At 34.1% G+C, this 19,871-nt stretch overlaps 1 protein-coding gene across 1 annotated transcript in view; it reads left to right on the top strand.

The window, feature by feature from the left end:
- Positions 1-19,871, top strand: part of Slc38a6 (solute carrier family 38 member 6) — a 64,959-nt gene that overhangs the window by 29,923 nt on the left and 15,165 nt on the right. Inside the window, exons 6-8 of the mRNA XM_023701592.1 lie at positions 9,985-10,063; positions 17,444-17,526; positions 17,988-18,046. Coding sequence (XP_023557360.1) covers positions 9,985-10,063; positions 17,444-17,526; positions 17,988-18,046 — 221 coding nt within the window. The remainder of the gene's footprint in view (positions 1-9,984; positions 10,064-17,443; positions 17,527-17,987; positions 18,047-19,871) is intronic.

Below are 19,871 nucleotides of genomic sequence, written 5' to 3'. Positions count from 1 at the left end.
AATTGACCAAATATATTCAACACCTACATCTAAGACGTGGGAATCATACATATATGTTGTGCCAAAGTGCATGAAGCTGAACAGGCTTCGTTTCCTTCTGCTGTTAACTACAGTGCTAAACACGTTACTAGTTTAAGGGAAAATACAGAGAAGATTGACATGCTCCTTGTACCTCACACAGTCTTGTACAGTCAAAGGAAGTTTTAATCTCTTTAATTACATGTAACAGTTAAAATCATATGAAGATGACAATTTTAATAAAGTTCAACTTAAGTCTCTGATATTTCTCATTAAGTATTGCTCAGCCAAATTACTACTACTATTATTATTATTATTTGGTACTAGAAATCGAACTCATGACCTCCTACCAAGCATGCACCATGCCAGTGAGCTATATATCCACGGCCCTGTTCAGCTAGGGCCATGGATATATTTAATATATATTTAATAGAATATATTAAAATTCTATCTTTAATAAGTTTCTTGGTTAAAGAAAACTGTAACATCCCATTAATGACTTGTGCTTGTCATTGTTTTGGAATCTTGAATATTCATGTTTTCATACTTTGAATTTTCATGAAAAACATATGTTGTTGCCTGAGAAGAGTGCTTTCTTTGATGTTGTACCAAGTCATTTTCTTCCAGCACACAGCATTTCACACCTGGCACTCAGGAAAATTAGTCTCTTCCTTTAAGAATTTTTATAATGCCATTGATTCTAAGATATACTTTAATTTGTCTTATTTAGCAGATATGTATTGCTTGACCGCATTCTCAAAGATTCTAAATATGAATGTGTATGTTGATTTCAGTTCATCGTTGTCTACATAGATGCTACGAATCATCACATTTTGTTTACCTTTAAGGATTACTTAGAATTTATGGAGAATTTACAATTCAAGACTTGAATCCAAATTTGTGACCTTAGTACACTGTGCCAGCTGTTAATAGTGTCTATGTACGTATTCATCCTGTTCCCTTCCTTGCTCTCTGCTGTTGTTTGGACGTAACTCCTCGTTAGCACTTGGCTGTTGGTAGACTGACATTATGTCTGTATACACTTGTCTCTCCCATTTTATTGTAAGCTCCTTCAGGGCAAAGATTATGTCTCATTTCTTTTTGTACTCAGGACCGAGGACAATATCTAGAACTTGATAAACCTTTTTTAAATTGATTGGAACTAAAGGGCTTTGTGTATGAGCTATTTCCAAGTACTTTTTAAATTTTCTGGATATGTTTCTCAAGAAAAAGAGGAATGTTAGACCCATCACTAAGCTTAAAGTGTTTGAAAGGCTGATTGTGAAATATAAAGAAGGTGACTAGACTAATTCAGTTTTTCTGGAAAAGAGAACTGATTCTAAGGGATAGAGGTCTACAAAGAAACTGGTTTAGATTCTTACCTGGATTACTGCTTTTGTTTGGTGCTTCCACATTGAGGTCATTTATAATGAACAAACTTATTTCGGTTTTGTGGCTGAGAGTCATTTGGTGAGTGCCTTCTTAACAGGTTATAACACATTGGAAAGTGTAACTTAGTGAGACAGAGGAAGAGATGAAACTTCCTGGCTCCAGCCCTTTTCTAAGGGGCATAAGTCTACTCTTGAAGGTGGATTCGTGGCCTAACCACCTCACATAAAACAACTTCCCGGCACTCTTGCATTGGAAGATAAATATAAACTTTGGGAGACACAGTCGAACTATAGCAGCTACCTAGTAATTAGGCTTTGGAATAGTAGAGGTAGTCTGCACTCTTGAAAGTATTCCAGATCCCTGAAAATATTCAAATAGAACTTGTGGGTCAACTGTCAGAATATTTTGAAACTTGGATTTGGTAGTGTCTCCATCACCAGTTTCTGAACTTTAAGTTTGTTGGTTTGCTTATTTTACAACACAATCAAAACATTGATATAGAATTAGTTGCAGCAGTTTTTAATGTTCCTTAATTTTAAAAAAGCTAGTACATTTAGTCATTACAATAATATCCTCATGATTTTCATTAGATTGGTTAGCAGTTTATTTATTTAGAACCACTGTGTAATAACTGAAAACATGTTTCCAGAGATTTTTCCTTTTTTAGCCAGATAGCCATAAATTATAATAGAATGTGAAGCTTACTGTTACAGACAAAGCACTAGGTTGAATATCAAGTATCTTGAGGTTCCGCTACTTCAGTGACCACCATCAGGTTTGTCTTGGGGAAATCCCTCTCACTCTCTTGGCTTCCATTTTCTCCTGGTTGAAGTATTGAGGTGGAAAGCAGAGCACTTAGGGTCCCTTCTTAATTTGCCACTTGGGGAAGCATATTGATATTTTAATATAGGAAAGGTCCACAGGGGAACATTTGTATTTTGAGTTAGGTAGTCATGTAAGTTAACACTTCAACTTTTATTCTTTGTTATACTGAAAAGTTTCAGTCTTTTTTGGGGTATTGTGCTGCTGCTGAATTTTTGAAAAAAAAAAGACACTGGCTTTTGAAAGCATAATGACCATACATTGCCTTTTTTTAGTTGTCTTTTTCCCTGCTTTTTCTTTTCTCCTTTCCTTTATCCCAGCTGTTCCTTCCCTTTGAACAATTTCTTTCCCCTTCACAGTAGCTACTGTACCTTTTGGATTTTATTTACTTTTTCAGGTTCTTACACTCGGGAGACAATACAATGTTTACACATGCAGTTCTGATTTATTTCACTTATAAGTATAGCCCTGGTTCTGCCCATTTACCTGTAAAAGCCTCAAGTTTATCTTTCTTTATAGCTGAGTAATACTCCATTGTGTAAAAATATCACGTCTTCTTTATCCATTCCTCAGTTAATGGGCATTTGTATTGTTTCCAAGATTTAGCTATGACAAATTGGGCTGCTGTAAATGTGGGCGCACATATATCACTGTGCTATGACATTTTCAGTTCTGGAAAAATATCCAGGAGGGGAATAGTTGTGTTGAATGAGACTCCCAGTCTTAGTTTTTTTGAAGAGTCTCTACACTGATTTCCACAGTGGTTGTACCAGCCTGCACTCTCACAAACAGTAGAAAAGTGTTTCTTTTTCCCCACATCCCCTCCAGCATTTGTTATTGGTTGGCTCCTTGATGATAGCCATTCTTTCTGGGATGAGATGGAATCTCAGTGTTGTTTTAATTTGCATTTCTCGAATGACCAACAATATTGAACATTTTTTGATATATTTATTTGCGTTTCTATTTCTTCATCTGAGACGTATGTATTCATCTTAGATGCCTATTTTTTAATTGGGTCTTTGAGTTTTAGGAGCCTGAAATTTTTTTTTTTAATTCTTTATATGTTCTAGATAGAAGTCCTGTCTGAGGAACAGTCAGCTAATTTTTTCCCCTAATTTGTGGGTTTTGCTTTTACTTCTGTTCATTATTTCTTTTACTCTTTAATTTATTGTCGTCATCATCATCATCATCATCATCATCATCATCATCATCATCATCATTTTTGTAGTACCGGGGATTGAACTCAGAACTTTACATTTGCCAGGCAGGTACTTATGTCCCTGAACTATTTCCCTGGCAGGTGACTTCTTTTGACATGCAGAAACTTTTCAGAAAGATGAGATCCCAATTGCGTAAGTTGCTTCTCATGGCTGTTTGTTACATGGACCTTTTAGTGAAGGCCCAATTCCCTGCACCTCAGTATTTTACATGTAAAAGTAATTCATTTTCTGTGTCCCTGGTAGGCATTCATAGTAGGCATAGTAGGCATTCACCCAGTAATATTTGTTAAGAAGAAAAGAAATGAGATGAGGAGAGGAAAAATCTAGTGAGTTAGCTTAGTATCTGTGGGGAAGAAAAGGAGAGTTGAGTGCTCAGGAGATGATGCATAGCACAAGGTTGCCTTTGGAAAGAACCTACTGTTTGAACTTTATAGACACCTTCGCCCAAGTCAGCCAGGCACAGAATGTTAGTTACAGGGTACTAGGGCTAACAAATTGAAAAATTGTATCTTCAAATAATTTAAAGTTTATGATGGGAAAAAAGTACAACTCTAAATTTAGGATTCTCATTCTGAGGTTATAGAAATTCCTTTGGAATATGGAAATCTATAATAAAAATCACTGATTCCTCATCTCTCCCACCAGTAATGAACTGGGGATCTGAAACAGACCCTGTCTAGAGTTGGCTTTCCATTGTCCATTTCTTGAGGAGCTAGAGTAGCATTTGCTGAGAACCATTGCTGCTGGAACAGAATCAGAAAAGTGGCACCCAGAAATTTTAATGTTTAGTGCCATTACAGACAAGAGAATTCTGGCTTAAAGAATTTGAATTGGTGAAAGAAGTCGTAAAAGGATTAAGAACTGTAGTAGAAAATAACTACAGTATAGGTGGTTTCCGCATCTCTGTTGTAGATATGTGATTCTTTTCCTAAAAACTAAGGTAAGTTACTAATTCCACATTCAATTAACTTCTGAGATAGGCCATTCACTAGGCTAGAATATCATTAGAAATCAAACAGTAAACTCCACCCCATTTTCTTAGTTAAGCCAGAAGAAGTCCTGCTAACTCTTACAAGTGCATGATAAAAATGAAGTTAGTTGATGTTACTGTGTTTTTGCTATCTCACCCAACTCTGAACATGAAAAGGTGAGTGGCTCCTAAGTATATATCAAGCACCTATTTTGCTTTATGAAGTATGAAGAAGAATCACTACTGATAACATTCCCAGTCCCTAGTTTTGTTTTAAAGCCCCAGTTCCTTAAAGGAGATTAAAATTTATCTTTACAAAACACAGAAAAAAAAATCCTAAACATGAATAAATTGCTATAGTGACTTAGATTTTTCCAGTCTGGACAGAATCCATGATCTGTCGTAGCAGCCTTGATAAACAACTCAGTTTATGAAACAAAGCTTTGAAAGAAACCCTCCAATCTTCCCTTGTTTTTGTGCTTTTGGATAGGGGTGGGGGTAAAGTGCTGGTGGCTTTGTGCTGTCCCTGGGGAACTGGAACTGCGTGCTGTTTCATCGCCATCTGCTGGTCAGTGTCTCTAACCAAAGGACAGTTTTTTTTGAGCTCTTGCAGTCTTTCTTGTCGGGAAATTGTAGAAAGCACTGCTTTAGAAGTACAGGAAATCTGTGGAGAATCTTTTTAATAAGTACTTACATTGACAAAACCTACTAATAACAAAACCTAACTAATAACATATTTTAAATAGTTTTCCAAAATAATACATTTCTTAGTGATGATTTCTGTTCATGTTTAATTATAAGATTTTCAGAACAATAGATTGTTTTGGTCACTTTGTACTTAAATATACTGTCTTAATAAATCTAAAGACTTTTTTAGTGTTGTGGAGAACACTTTCCACTATATAGTTTGATTTCCGTTTGTGCACAAATTGGTAAAGTGACATTTAGTGGAAACACAAGGTTAAAAAGACATGTTGAATAAACTAGTTATTATGCATGACTAAAACAAGATTGAAGTAAAATTGAATCTTATAAATGGAAAGACAAACTTATGATTTCCTCCCATAGTGCATCTGTTTGTTTAGCCTGACTGACTAATCTGTTAAGGAGTTGCTGAACTTCCCCCAAATTCTGCAAACCTAATTCTGTTTTAAAAATAGCTGCAAGTAGTCCTATCTTCATACATGTATTTTAAGTGTTGAACAGAATGGACAGCTATTTTTGTGAACTAATGGCTTCTTCAGCCCAAACTCAATTAAGTCTTTTCTTTTTAAGGTTGTACACTTAACTCATGTCAAATTGAGAGGCATTTTCAAACTGCTGGGGGAGAAAACAGACCCTAATAGTGCAGACTTTGGAGCAGAAAGGTTGATTTTTGTTTAATTTTGAGATTTCAGTATGAAGTCTCAAGCATTCAAGTATGTGAAAGTAGGAAAGTTTCTTTTCAGAACTATAATCATTATTGTAAATGCAGCCAAATCATGATAGTAGATGCAGTGAAGTTGTATCATGAAACTGAATTTTGAGCTAATCGTTTCATCAGTCCAGCTTTAAAGTGGAAATGTAATACATTAAGAATACATCTCAAGGTGTAATGAAAAGAACATTGTTGTTACAGCTTTTGGCTAAAGTTTCATTAATATTTTTGTTACAGATTGTTTGTTTGTTTGTTTGTTTGTTTGTTTGTTTGAACCCAACTGTTAAACTCAACAGCCAGAAGCAGTTTGTTGCTTAAATGATGATGATGAAAAGCTACAAAAGAATAATTCTGTACAGAAGCCCTATTGATTGGGTTTTCTTATTTTTCTTTGCTTTGGTCAGTTGCTTCTTCACTTTGTTGTTGCACTCGCTCCTGCCCTACTTGGTAATAGCATGAGTTTTCTAGCCACACTGGCTGTTTCCACCATGACTAGTTTAGGCAAATTACTTCTTTGTGCTTCCATTTCTTCGTCTGTAAAATAAATAATATCTCCCTCTCAGGTCTGGGTGGAAATTAAATGAAATAATTACCATCTCCCTTACAATACCGCCGAGCATATCCTACAGGTGCCTGCATCCAAAGGGGGCAGCTGTTTTCATGGTCCTCCACAAACCCTTTTCCTTTTCTTTAAGGTCTCTCTCCTCAACCTCTCTCAGTTTAATCCCGTGATTAAGGCAACCAGTATTAATACCTTTCTACTTGCTGCTGACTAATCAGATTTTACCCAACAGTTGCTTCTTCACGTGTTTTTAAAGAATGTTTTCAATTTCTGCGTTTTGGCTAGGTTGACAGATTTAAAAAAAAAAAAAATTTCATCCCTAGGACAGTGTCTATGAAATAAGTTTACTAGTTATGTTTAAAATGAAAGAAAAAAGAATACCTATTTAATTGATGTGGTGAAACTAAATGGTTTGTAATGCTGAGTAACTGTCATCAAAGTGTATCTTTTAGCACTAATATAGGCTTTCATGATAAGAAGGCCGGGGCTACTTAACTATAAGCATGGTATTATGGATGGCCTGGTTATAACTATTAAGTTAGAGTACAATGTGACGTGTCTTGTATTAGAAGTTTGTACTCTATCTTGATGTCAGCAAAAATCATTTACAAATTCTTGCTTATGATCTGTCTCTAAGATGACTCTTTAAACATTTCCTTATGCCATTAATAGAAGACAGGAGACAAAGGGTATGGCAAACAGCTAGTTATTGGACATAGTGAACCTTTTAGTTAAAGACAGTGAACATATGAGCTCTCCTGTTGACATTCTATCTTTAAAACTTTCCAATTTACTTTACTGAATGAATTTTTTATGTGACTGTAAGTTGTATTTCCTAACCTAATATATATTGAGTAATCTTTTTTTGTCTCTTCTCTGTATTATATATAGTATGCTGTGCTGAAGTGCTAGTTCACATGAAAAGTGTATTTATAGTTAAGAAAAATAATTTCAACAGTGAGTAGGATAGTGTCTTTCTTTGTTTTATGTGCTTAATCAGTGGGATTTCCCTCCTATGGTATGCTCTGTTGTTTTGTAGCTCTTAACATATATACCAACATTCTGTTACAAGCAGTGTTTTGCATGTTTTATTATATTCATGTCTTGTATGCTGAAGTTTTTTTGAGCAAGAAACATATGTTTGGTGAGTTCATGTTTCTTAAAATATACATGATTCTTCAGACTGGACTCTAATGAAATAGGACTCCCATTTGAAAACTAAAGAGTGAAGGCTACAACAGAGGATAAAAGTGATCAAGTGACTAGCCAGGGGCTAATAGGAATTCTGGAAAGAAGGACAGATTGAGTATTAGAAATATGATCCCATATTCACTGAAGCTTTTTATAATGAAAATCCAAAAGAAATAATAGAAAATTACTGAAAAAGATAAATGTCTGAAACTTTAGAAAAGCACATGACGTTGGATTAATCCAAGCGAGAAAGACTAATGGACAGATAATAAATTAGTTGGAAGTCTGCATTTCCTGTTTCAAAGGTACTTGTTTCTTTTGTCCTCCCTCTCAAGATATATTTAAGTAGTTCTAGTCCATTTTCAGAAAATTCAGCTCATGATGTTCATCACTGCACCATATGTGCATTGTTCTTTGGAATAAAGTATTATAAAGTCATGGATGGAGGAGGTTAATGTAAGCCTTCCTTCTGTTCTATGCCACACGGATACATTTTATCTTATGAGAACATGGGCACACAACCAGTAACAATCCATTTTTATAAGCCATAACTAAAAGACTGGAGAAATGTCTCAGTGGGCTTTTTAGTCAACAACCATGCCTCTTCTGGGGAAAAATAGTCATAAATGAAAAATATATGTATGCATTTAGAGAAGTCATTTTTAGCTGTTCTAAATTTTACTTTGCCATAGATATGTGGTATTTTAATAAAAAAACCCTAGAGAATGCATGTACAGTATGTGTATGTTCATGTGTGATGGCCCATCTTCATACAAATATATACATAAACTAATGTATGTTCATTTTTTCCTCTGGAATTTAAGTGTCGTTTCATGTAGCAGTTACATATATTTACACAGTAGTTGTGAAGTTCAGCTACTTTTCAATTGGTTCATAGAGAAATACACATTCTTCTTAAACTATTGAGCCTTTTGTCAAATTTCCCCCAGATTTTTATCATTCAGACTTGGCATTCACTTGTGCTTTTAGTTTTTATAGGTCTGAGGAGAAAGTGAACTGTTTCCTGAAGTATAAATAAGTAATAAAATAAATGTGCACACAGAGCATATTCTTTATTCTTCATGGACATTTTTTATTGGCTCTTTTTAAAAATATATTCTTAATCTTTGGAGGAGAGATTCTTGCTCTGTTAAATTGAAGTTCCAACCCCAGATCATTCATGTAGCATTTAAGCTTCCCTCAAGTATTTGCATATAAATTCTGCATTCTGTCACCATATCAATGATGGAAGGTTTATAGGATTTATGTTTTTATAGTTGCCTCAGAAATATTGGATCATTATTAAAGTGCTATAAAAGTTGGGTTATTTCTTAGATCTACCAGATAAAATGTGAGAATGCGAGCTCAGGGTCTGATTGCGAAATGTAGATGAGCTCTCAGTACAGTATGTAAAAATGGGAAGTTGTATCTCTTCAGATTGCTAATGGTTTCTAGTGAATCTTTCTAATCTTTTAGAGTATGATTTTAAATGTAATTTATTATTTATTCTTTTACTATATGTAACGTGGTTATAATATGGTTTGGGTAGTAGGAAGAGAGAAGAGAAAGTAAGAGAAAAGAAATGAAATTCTGGAATAGGTGTTTCTTCCTAGTAAACAAGAATAAATAATCAAAGTTGTCTGCCTGGGCCAGGGAGATGGCTCAGTAGAATAAGCGCTTCCCTGGCAAACGCAAGGGCCTGAGTTCTGGAAAAAAAAAAAAAAAAGTTGTCAGCATACTTGTTAAACTTATATTTCTGTGTCACTAGTTGCCTTGGAGAGGGGAAATAACATGTAAGATCTTTTGTAAACTTTCAAAAAAATTGCTTTGTAAATGGGTCTACAGTCAAGATCCTTTCTCTTTTCTAAACTGCCTTGCACTTGAAATGTGCACACAAGGTACCCATTGTTCTTCTCTACAGAGCTGCTTATCTCCATTCCTGGTTTGTGTATCTTTGGGATAACACACAAGGAGTTAGTCTTCCATATGTTGCGCGGCTCTAATGGACATCTGTGTCCCTGGAAAGGTTACTTTTTGCCCTCACACAAACTGGTGATTGAACCCAGGGAGCACTGGGCTATCACCCCAGCCTTTTCTAAGATTTTGTCTTATTTTAAAACAGGCTCTACAGGGTCAGGGAGATAGCTCAGTAAAATAAGCACTTGCCTGGCAAGCACAGCATCCTGAGTTCAATCCCTGGTACTGCAAAAATAAAAATAAATAAATAAAACAGGCTCTACATTATTCAAACTAGCCTCAAACTTGTGACCCTCCTGCCTCAGCTTCCCAAGTAGCTGTGATTACAGATGTGAGCCACCATGCCCAACAGACCACTATTTGATAAATGACTGAAATTTATAAAATTCTAACAGGAACTGTTATTCTTTTGCAGCTATGTCTTCTTACCTTTTAATTATTAAAACAGAGCTTCCTGCCGCTATTTCAGAATTTTTAACTGGAGATCACAGTGGGTAAGAAAAAATATTTCACATTGTGTCCATTTATTAATTCAATAAAGATTTGTTAAATTCTACTGGCAAGTGAAATGAATGTGGTTCTTTTCTTCATGACATTTACAAATTAGACGGGGAGAAGCGAAGTAGAGAGAACGCTCTGCAGAGGCTGTTCCCTACCCACTGTGTTCAGAGCACTGTGCTGGGGCCATCTGAAGCATGGCCAGCCTCTGCCTCCCTCTAGGGTGTGTGAGTGCTGGACGAGCCAGACCTGTGGGAGGCCAAGGAGAATGCCCAGGCCCTGGGTGGGGCTAGAAGCAGGCCAAAAGCACCCAGGGTACTTAAACAAAAGAGGAGAATAAATAATTCTGCCGTCACTTCTCAGCAAATCATGGTGACAAAGAATGTGGCAGTTACGACCACACCTGTGTAAGGTTCATATTATACAGCATGATAAAAAATTCCTTATGCGGACTTAATTGCTTCATTTCCTGTTTTGTGACATTACGAACACTTCCAAATCAAGTGTACTTTTTTTCTCCTTTATCTGAAAAATTCTGGGTCCTAAAGGCTGTATTAATTCATTTCTTTTCATAGGGAAAAAAACCAAATTCTGCTTTCCTTTTCTCTGTGTATGACAAGGATTTTTTTTAGAAAAATGAAGAAAAGATGTGATAAATCTTTTTAGGTATGAGATTATTTCATATAGTTTTCTAATTACAACATAAAGCCTATCAGAGTTTTAGATTTAAATATCTGATTGTTTTACCCAGATAATTGAACTTATTCTGGAATACAGGGAAAGTTTTCAAAATTTGATTTTTAATAGTTTGGCTTCTATGAAACAACTCTATTTAGACAAAGATATATATATATATATATATTTGCACGAAAAGTATGATTACTTTAGAGCTAAACAGGGACCATCCAGAAAATGTGGTTGAAAAGAGGAAGTAGAGATCCTTAATGATTTCTAATCATCAGAAGAGGTTGTATTGGGGCCGGGGAGATGACTCAGTGGAATAAGTGCTTCCCTGGCAAGCACAAGCCCCTGAGTTCAATCCCTGGCTCTGCCAAAAAAAAAAAAAAAGAAGAGGTTGTGTCTTTTTATAGTACTTTTTAGTTCATGAGGTTTCTGCACTTATTATCATATATGATGTCTTAAGTATCTTTATTTATCTTCATTTTTATCTAGTTACATTTTTACTTTCTGCTGTTCGATAAATAATTACTGTAAGAAATAACTATATAAAGTTTACTTTTGTATTTGCCGTAGAAATGCTGAGAATAACTTCTGTTACTCCAGTTCTGTAGGTTTAAAAGCTAAAGCAGCATGAAGTGGGATAGAGTGCCTAACCAAGAGCAAGGAAACGTGCTCTGTTGATTTCCTGTTATCAATCTCAATAATTTAACTTTTTATTACACATATTAGTTGACTTTGAGCCTTTGATTTCTTTACCTGATAAAATAGGGTTACCAATATTATATTCCTTTTTTCTTTTTGCGGAACCGGGGATTGAACTCAGGCCCTTGTGCTTGCCAGGGAAGCACTTATTCCTCTGAGCCATCTCCCCGGCCCCCAATATTATATTCTTAACAAATTATTGGAATGATCAAGTAGGTTATTATACATGTACATGCGTATAACACACTGCACTTTCAGCACAATGTTAATGTGGGTAATTAAGAGATTCCAGTGATAATGACATTAGAGGTGGTGGGCTTTCCTCTGTTGCTGACTGTCAGGAAGCCCAGAGTTGAATATGAATGTACTGCCAAACCTGTGTTAATCCTAGTAGTTGGGCTGGGGAGATAGCTTAGTAGAATAAGCACTTGCCTGGCAAGCGCAAGGGCCTGAGTTCAATCCCCAGTTCTAAAAATAAAAAAATTCCTAGTCGGTGTCATGTGTTTTCTCTGTTCTTTTCATCTTCAGTTTTATGGCTTTATTTACCTTTATTTATTGTCATGTCTTTGTGAAAAAAGGAAGGCTATAAATACGTGTACATTTTTAGAAATAAAGTAGTATGTGGCAGAACTAACATTGAAACTTACGTTTTCTCTCTCTAAAAGTGATCTTTTTACCATAACTTCGTTTTAAATTGAATTTAAATTTTTAAATTCATATTGTTGGAGTTTTTTCTGGTTTGATTTTTAAAAAATTAAGATTTACTATCATTCATATTAATACAGAGTGGATTATGATGTTTTATACATCTGAAATAAATTTTTTAAACTATATACATTTTTATAATTAATTTTATTGAAAAACAAATAGCAATGAGACAATTTCAAAACCGATTAATAGGATAGTTTCAGTAATACATTGCATATTGTTGTCTTTGTAGTGGTTATTCATAGCATGAGATGCAGACATGATATCCTGTCCAAACACTATTAATAAAAAATCTTCTCATTGAATTAAGAGAATGCAACTGTATATCTATGCTATTTTGAATATCCAAATACAAAATGGTCATTCATTTGTATCCCCTTTTTTTGTTTAGTTTTGTCAGAGAAGGGTATTCCATTATCATTTAAATATTATAGGTGTGTGAATTCAGCAAAATAATCCATTATAGTCCAGTAGTCCTTAATAGTGGGTTATCTGTAGGACTGGCAATGTCAAACTACATACTTTAAAACACTGGCCAATTAGCATCATTTCTCTTATGTTTTAAAATTGTTTTTTTTTTTTTAACATTTTCACACTTTGTAATGTTTTATTCGTTTATTTTGGATTTCAATTTTGAAGCATTTTAATAAGTGACTATACTAATTGGAGAACAGCTAACACATCCTTTAAAGCTTCATGTTGCAAGGTAATTAAGAAACAACTGTTGTGTTAAGTAACTTCACTCTTTTTAGGGCAGCTTATTTCTAAAGACAGTTATAAGCATAGTACTGTTTTTTATATTAAATCAATATAAGATTGATATACTTTTATTTTAAGTTTGATATACTGTAATGTCAATTAAGATATTGCAAGTGTCCTTTTATGGATTGTCAGTGTGTTTGATATATCTCTGAAATAATAAACTTTTTCAAAATATTTTCAATAAAAACTATATTCATTATATTCTAATTTCAAAAAATATTACTAGAAATAAGGTATAATGTTTATGTTGAAATTTTATGATACATCTATATTTTTCATAGCATAAACTTACATTTTCAAATCTATGGTTGTTAAAAGTTGGAAGCTCTATGTTAACATTTAATGATCTTGTCAGGGGACTATGATTGATACAATTAAGTTGTCTTGCATTTGAGTTACATAATTGATATGGGATGTGAGTAAGATCCTAATTCAGACCATATGATACTCTTGTTCCATTTCATTCGAGAATGAAATTAAAGCAACTTATAAATAAATCTGGTTTTCATTAAAAATGGAAAAAAACATCTGCATGCCAAAGCATTTGCAATACAGCTAAGGATTTATACTCTATATTTCATACTTGGAACATTTTTATCATATAGGATTAAATCCACAGATCAAACAAGTTTTCTAGGAAGTATAAAACTTTTTACTCTAATTCTTTTGGCTTAAAGAGAATGTATCTTTTGATCACAGTAGGAAAACAGGAGTTCTGTTAGGTAATTCTTTTTTCCCACTTAAGAAAAATTTTAATGTTAGTACTTTACTAAGCTTTGTTTATAAAATAAGTTTATTTAATATGTACTTTCTAAGATTTCTTTTCAGTACTTTCTGTTTTTGAGTCTGAGAATCTATTTTGTAAGTTTAATCACGTCTATTCTCTGGAAAATAACTATTGCCAAACATAACTCAGTTGGCTGTAAGATGCACATAAAATCTAATATTTCTGTACATTACTATTTTGGTCTTTATTATTAATAAATGAAAGGTAAAGGAAAGCATGTTGTCTGTAATTAGCTTTATTAACATAAATTAGTAAGGATAAGAAATTATTAATAATCATTAATAGCCAAACCAAAGACAGAAATTGTTTTACAAGAAAATCCTTTATATTAAAGAATGTAAAGTTCAGGGGAAAAAAAAAGAATGTAAAGTTTAGTTCTATAGAGTATGATCTTGAAATGAGACAATATCTAAAATATACTATGAGGGGATGGGGAGGTGGCTCAGTGGAATAACCGCTTCCCTGGCAAGCGCAAGGGCATCAGTTCAATCCCTGGTTCTGCCAAAAAAATAAAATAAAATAAAACAAAACAAAATATACCGTGAACTTAGTGATGATTAAAGTATAACAGAATATTTCTATTACTGTTGTCCAGATCATCAGTGTGATCGCTTGTTTTATATACATGTAAAATGAAGCTGCGGAGACAGATGGTCTCTAGCTCCCTTCCAGCTCTCCCATTCCGTAACTCTGTGGTTCTCAGCCGCTTTTGGGAGGAGGTCAAGGTGTCTTCAGATCCACAGTTCCTTGCTTTATTTAGTCGTGTGAGTCTAGTGGACATACATGAATTGTGATCCAAGTAGCATGAAGTACCTGGGTTGATAGTACTTCTAAAAGTGCTTATTTAATCTGCAAGAGAGGAGTCCTGATCCTGGTGATTAACACTCTCCCCATTTTACAGCTATACCTTCCTGTTGTTTTGTTTTGTTTCCTTTTTAAAGAGTCAAATTGGTTTATTTTATGATAGTAGCAATACAATCTGAAATATAACCTCCTGACAGATATTTAAATATACAGTGCAGTATTGTTACCTAGCAAGGACAGCAGAACTAACAGATGGAATCTGCTTTGGTGCTCCCCTGGGCCTATTTTCTCCTGGCACTGCAACTGTCTGGGTCTGATATTGGGTCCCAGAAAGAAAGCCATTTCAGACATGGATCCCTGGGCTTTATGCCAGCATCAGAAATGTACTCACCAGGTGTTCCTCAGTGGCACTATTCTTACATTCCAGCTTGTTTCTTATTCAGAAGTGACTAGAACATAGACATGCTGGGTACTGTGTATTTTGGGTCTGTGTACACTCAGTACTCTGTGCAAACCAGGACTTGAGGGACATGTGCAGATGGGGATATGTGCAGTTTTAGATCCTGAGGGCTATAACCCTTGTGCATAGGTTGTAGCTTCTGCACACGCATTTCTGAAAGATGTGAAATAGGGTTAAGGAAAGGAAAGATGTGATCACAGTGCTGCCTCTGCTGTTGCTCCTTCTCTTGTTTTTGTAAGGAAGGCTGTTGACACCCAGCAGTAATGATTCATGGTATGTTGGAGAGACCTTCTCACTAGCCATAGCGTAGAAGGCGTATACTGAACCATAAGGTCCATGTTGGAAGCCAAGTGTTGAAACCCATGTTGAGGAAAAACCCTTTCTTAGGAACCATTGGCTACCTATTGAAAGTAAAACTGGCTACATTACTGCAAAGTGGAAACACTGATTCATCTACCAAGTTGGTCTTCGATGCTCAGTTCCCTTTTGGCATGAATTTTATCATACAACTGCGATACATACATATATATGTGTGTGTGTATATATATATATATATACACACACACACACACACGTACACATACATACATGCTTTAGTGTAAAAGTATAACCACTATCTTACAGAAAACTTAAAAAGAAAGCAAAAATAAATTATATGTATATTTAACCTAATCTTTGTTCTTATATTTTCTTTGAATTTTTCTAAACTTTTTAAAATAGTTAATAATCACCAATTTTATTATTTCATTAACATTTTCCATTTTACTAAAATATATATTTTTAAAACAATATAGCATTCCATTGAATATGCTATTATTGAACTAAATATATTCTCTTGTTCGATATATAATTTTCTGTTCAGTTTCTTACTATTAAAAGTGTTATATATTGCAGATAGTTTTTTCCATTTTAGATAATTTTCTCAGTATAACAAATACTTTTTTATTGCTCTTGCTATATATTGTGATTTTTTCCAAAAGAGAGTAGAAAATCACTGGAAACGTTCTGGGATTAATGTAGCATCCTTAAGTATTATTATTATTTTTATTTATTTATTTATTTTTTGGAACCGGGGATTGAACTCAGGCCCTTGCGCTTGCCAGGGAAGTGCTTATTCCACTGAGCCATCTCCCTGGCCCCCTGAATATTTTTAATCAATTTATCAAGTTAATTTTAACAATCTCATATCTTTAATTAACACCAATGATTAGATTTTTGTCTTCAATATAAACAAATATTTACTAGTTGTATATATTTCATAAATTATTTCTTCTTTACATACAAATCTGTTAAGGTCTTAGGAAGTTAATACATTTCAACACGTATGTCATATTGAAAAATTAAATATTTATATACATGTATATGTAAACAAGGAGAAAATGAAAATTATTCATGTTTCTACCACACTTTTGGTGTTTTAAGTACAGTGTATCCTTCTTTGTAAAAAAATGTACATTCATACTTTGTTTTGTGCTACTAGGGATTAAACCCAAGCCCTTGTTCATGCTAGGCAAGTGCTCTGTCACGGAGCTACATCCCAGTGCTCGCCTCCTCAGTGTGTGTGTGTGACAGGAACTTGTTAAATTGCCAAGGCTGACCTTAAAATAGCACTCCTCCTGTCTCAGTCTCCTGAATAACTGGGATTACAGGCATGTACCACCATACCTAGTGGTGGTTTTTGTTTTTCATATTTTTTAAAAACACAAATACTGTCAACTTTATTTTTTTTCCAATCAGTATTCTAATGTCCTTATGTGAAAATTTTAATAGTTTTAAATCTAGTAATTCATGCCTTTTTTCTTTTCCTGAAAATTTGGAAAAGTAAAGAAAACTGTAAAGAAGAAAAGTTACCCTTTATTCTACCATTCAGAGATAATGGCTAGCCTCAACATGTCATGATTCCATTTTTAATGTATTTATATATTTCCTCAGAGCAGTGTACTCTCTACACACATATCTATGATGTTCAGTGAATGTTCATTATATTGGTATTTCAAAACTGCCATGGTATTATGATATGTTTATTTCCAGTTTTCACTATTTTTAGTATTTCAATTAAACATCTTTTTATACAAATTTTGTTCTTATTACTGATTATTTCCTTATTTCTAACAATCTCTTGTAAACATTAAAGAGCATAATTGTTCGTAGGGTCTCAATATCTGTTGCCAAATTGCTTTCCATAAAAGTTTATATTTTCACCAGTGTTTTTTATACCTCATCTCTCCTTACCAATGCTATTTTATTTTCAAGCAATTATTATTTTGATAGTTGAAAAATGGCATCTCATTGTTTTGATACATTTCCTAAAGGTGAATCATTAAAGAGAATTATGAGATTCCCTAAGTACATACATTTTAACAAAAGGAGGTCAGTATTTCCTTGTGGGTGGTTGTAATGGTTGTAATATGTGCATGTGTGTGTAAGAACAAACACTGGAGTCCTGTGCCTAAAACAACGTTTTTCTACTAGGTCTTGGTATCTTGATGGACAAACACTGTTGTTAATCATTTGTGTTGGCATTGTGTTCCCTCTTGCACTTCTTCCCAGAATAGGTAAGTCTTGGTAGAAAAGCACATGACTTATTCAGAAAAAAAGAGAAATACTAAGAGGCTTTTACATTTCACAGTACCACATTTTTAGCAGAAGGGTGGTGGTCATGAATAATTTTAAACATGGCCTTGTTTTAGGTTGTTGAGCCTTCAGCCCTGCCTAGTTAACCTATTACGTGGTTTGCAGTAGTATTTTGTCTGCCCCACTAAAATAAAATCTTTACAGCAGAACATTAAAGAGCAGCCGTTCCTTACAGTGTACCATTAGAGGTAAGCCAGTTCCAATTGCGCTGTACAGAGCTACATAAATGATCTGTGACAGATAGCTGGAATGTTGTTATTCTGCGCCCTAAGCCCCAGATAGCAAGACTGTAATAGAAAACATGCCCAAGATGTGTAGCATTAGTTGTATGTTAGGATCACTTTCCGTATAACTTGCCTTTTATTTTACTGTTATTTTACAGGCTTTCTTGGCTACACGAGTAGTTTATCATTTTTCTTTATGGTGTTCTTTGCTCTTGTGGTAAGTTTAAAACATAATACATTGCTTATCTCCTTACTAAAATTGGGCTTATGTTAATGACCTTTTTAACTGTTTTACATTGGAAAAGATAACCCATTTTATTTCACTGTTATTTAAAAGCACTTTTATTCATACAAAAAAAAAAAATTTGTTCTTGCATTGTGTCCAGTTCTGAAGAGGCTTAGCTGGAGCCACATTTCCAAAGCAACATCTCTTGCGGGTAACCAGAGTGGGAAGCTCACCAATTCTGTTAAGCCCTGGAGTAAAAATCTCACGTAGGATTCCCAGTTTATTTCTGCACAATATGATGCAAAGAATCAGTTGGGTTGTGGTCTGTAAAGTCAGTTTGATACCAGTCGTCTTAATTTGGAAACTTTGTTCTGTTAATGAAACCTAGTTTCTGAGCCTTGACTAGATAAAAACCGAGGACTTCACTGTCTGCTGTAGCTACTCAGCATACATGCATTCTCCCAAAAACAGTACTGGGAATCATTATTTTTGTTCACATGTAGGATGTATTTTTTCTTAAATTAGTTCATTTTTATTATAATAGAAAATATAAATTTAACTTATTTTGATGCTAATAAAATAATGCAAAGACACAAAACGGGAATTTTTGCTTTCCTTTTAGTTCTCCTAAAGCAGATTTAAAATCCTAAAATAACATTTTTGTTTGAATACTTTTTAAAAACCTATTTTTCTGTGTATAGCAGTGTATTGCATAGCCAGTCTCTAAATATGAAAGAAATAGAATTAAACATTTTTAACCGCCAAGAATATATATTACCTTTTGACAGGCTTGGTTAAGTTCTCCCTTGTTACTAAGAAATAAATGAGAGAAAAATTCACAGGTGTAAGAAAAAGACAGCACACCCCCAGTTAGGTCATATTGGCTAAGTGTCGACAGAGTCAGTATAGGATGCATTGAATTCCACTGAGGTGCCACCATTTTCTGAGACACAGGGGTAAAGCAACTTTAAATTCCTTCAACCAAGTAGAAGTGACTAACTCCACTGTGTAAGTATTTATAGGATTCTGTTGCATACACTTAAGGCTGAAAATATTTAATTGTTTACATTGAATCATTTGCTAAATGACCAACATTAAAATCATCCCTTCCCCTATTTCTTACTGGTATCTTATAATTAATGAATTAAATATGAACTTTTCAGGCTACATGTTTAAGAGAAAAAGAGGAAACAATTTCATTGTAAATTAATTATTAAGAAGCTACTACATGGTTAGATGTATCCTATACATGCAAATTAATACACGTACACTAAAGAATCAGTGTAGGTACCACGCCAGACTTTCGCCTCACAGATAATTGGCAGCCCAAGCATTGCATAGATAGGAGTAATTTAGTTTTCATAGTTCATACCATAAAGCAGGTGAAATATGTTGATGTAGTGTTCCGCTGTAGTTTGCATTTCTATCATGGTAGATGGTCTTGAATTCAATACACATTTCAACTATAGCAATCATGGAAATAATGCTCTTATTCTGAAGTTATTGTAATGCTTTACAAACCATCCTCTCAGATTCTTACCTTGAACAGTTAAAATTTAGTCAATAGGACAAAGAAAAGTATTCTAGACTGTTGCTGGCTGATTTTTTGTTGACATTTATTATACTCTTGATAGGTTTTGAAATGCATAATGGTTAGTAAGATGAAACATGCATATATGTTAACAGATTTGTTTGAAATGGGACAATGTTTTCATTGTTTTTTTAGCATATGCTTATAAATCTCTATTTGTATTTTTAAGAATCTAGAAAGCTATTTGCTTTTCTTTTCTTTTTTTTTTTTTTTTTTTTTTTTTTT

Source organism: Octodon degus, unplaced genomic scaffold (genome assembly GCF_000260255.1).
Source record: "Octodon degus isolate 3935 unplaced genomic scaffold, OctDeg1.0 scaffold00007, whole genome shotgun sequence".
Lineage (NCBI taxonomy): Eukaryota > Metazoa > Chordata > Mammalia > Rodentia > Octodontidae > Octodon > Octodon degus.
This window is presented reverse-complemented; position numbering and strand designations above follow the sequence as displayed.